The sequence below is a fragment of the Nanorana parkeri genome, unplaced genomic scaffold (assembly GCF_000935625.1).
Source record: "Nanorana parkeri isolate BGI_ZX_2015 unplaced genomic scaffold, ASM93562v1 scaffold1051, whole genome shotgun sequence".
Taxonomy (NCBI): domain Eukaryota; kingdom Metazoa; phylum Chordata; class Amphibia; order Anura; family Dicroglossidae; genus Nanorana; species Nanorana parkeri.
In genome coordinates, this window is record NW_017307319.1 from 208,841 (window position 1) to 209,423 (window position 583).

The following is a 583-nucleotide window of genomic DNA, read 5'->3' on the forward strand; positions in this document are numbered from 1 at the left end:
TTTGGGATGCACCGATACCAGTGTTTCGAGTATAAGTAGCCATATTGTTTTTTTGGTACTCGCCGATACTTAATACCGAGTAGCGGAAATCCCATTCAGGAAGCCAGGCGGCGTTTAATGACTCGCCACCCGGCTTCCCGATTAGCACGCTTCTCCTCATTAGGTAACGAGGAAGCATGGAGCCGGCTTCCAGGCCAATGGGGAAGCCGGGCGCTGGGTAATGACGCGGCACACAGCTTCCTGATTGGCCGGCAAGCCAGCTCCATGGTCCCTCGTCATGAGAATCCCTAATAAATAAATAAATAAATAAATATATATACGGTGCATAATGAATGAACCTAGAAGAGCCACACCATCAGGTACAAGTTTGTCCAATGACAGGCTGTTTGCAAAGCCATTGCTTTTCGGGTGGCTATAACACACCTGCCTCTCCATGCACTTTCCTTGCGGTGCTCTGAAAATAGACATGGCAGCCAATGACAGCGAGGTCCAGAATCTGCTCCCACACCGGCCCTAGTCAACAACACCCCCCACCTCAACCCCCCAGAATGATGCGTGACCCCGTGAGCGTTCCCGATTAAAA

General features: G+C 50.6%; 1 protein-coding gene across 1 annotated transcript in view; it reads left to right on the forward strand.

Moving 5' to 3' along the window:
- Window positions 1-583, forward strand: part of SETBP1 (SET binding protein 1) — a 175,627-nt gene that overhangs the window by 55,949 nt on the left and 119,095 nt on the right. Inside the window, exon 4 of the mRNA XM_018567453.1 lies at window positions 465-487. Coding sequence (XP_018422955.1) covers window positions 465-487 — 23 coding nt within the window. The remainder of the gene's footprint in view (window positions 1-464; window positions 488-583) is intronic.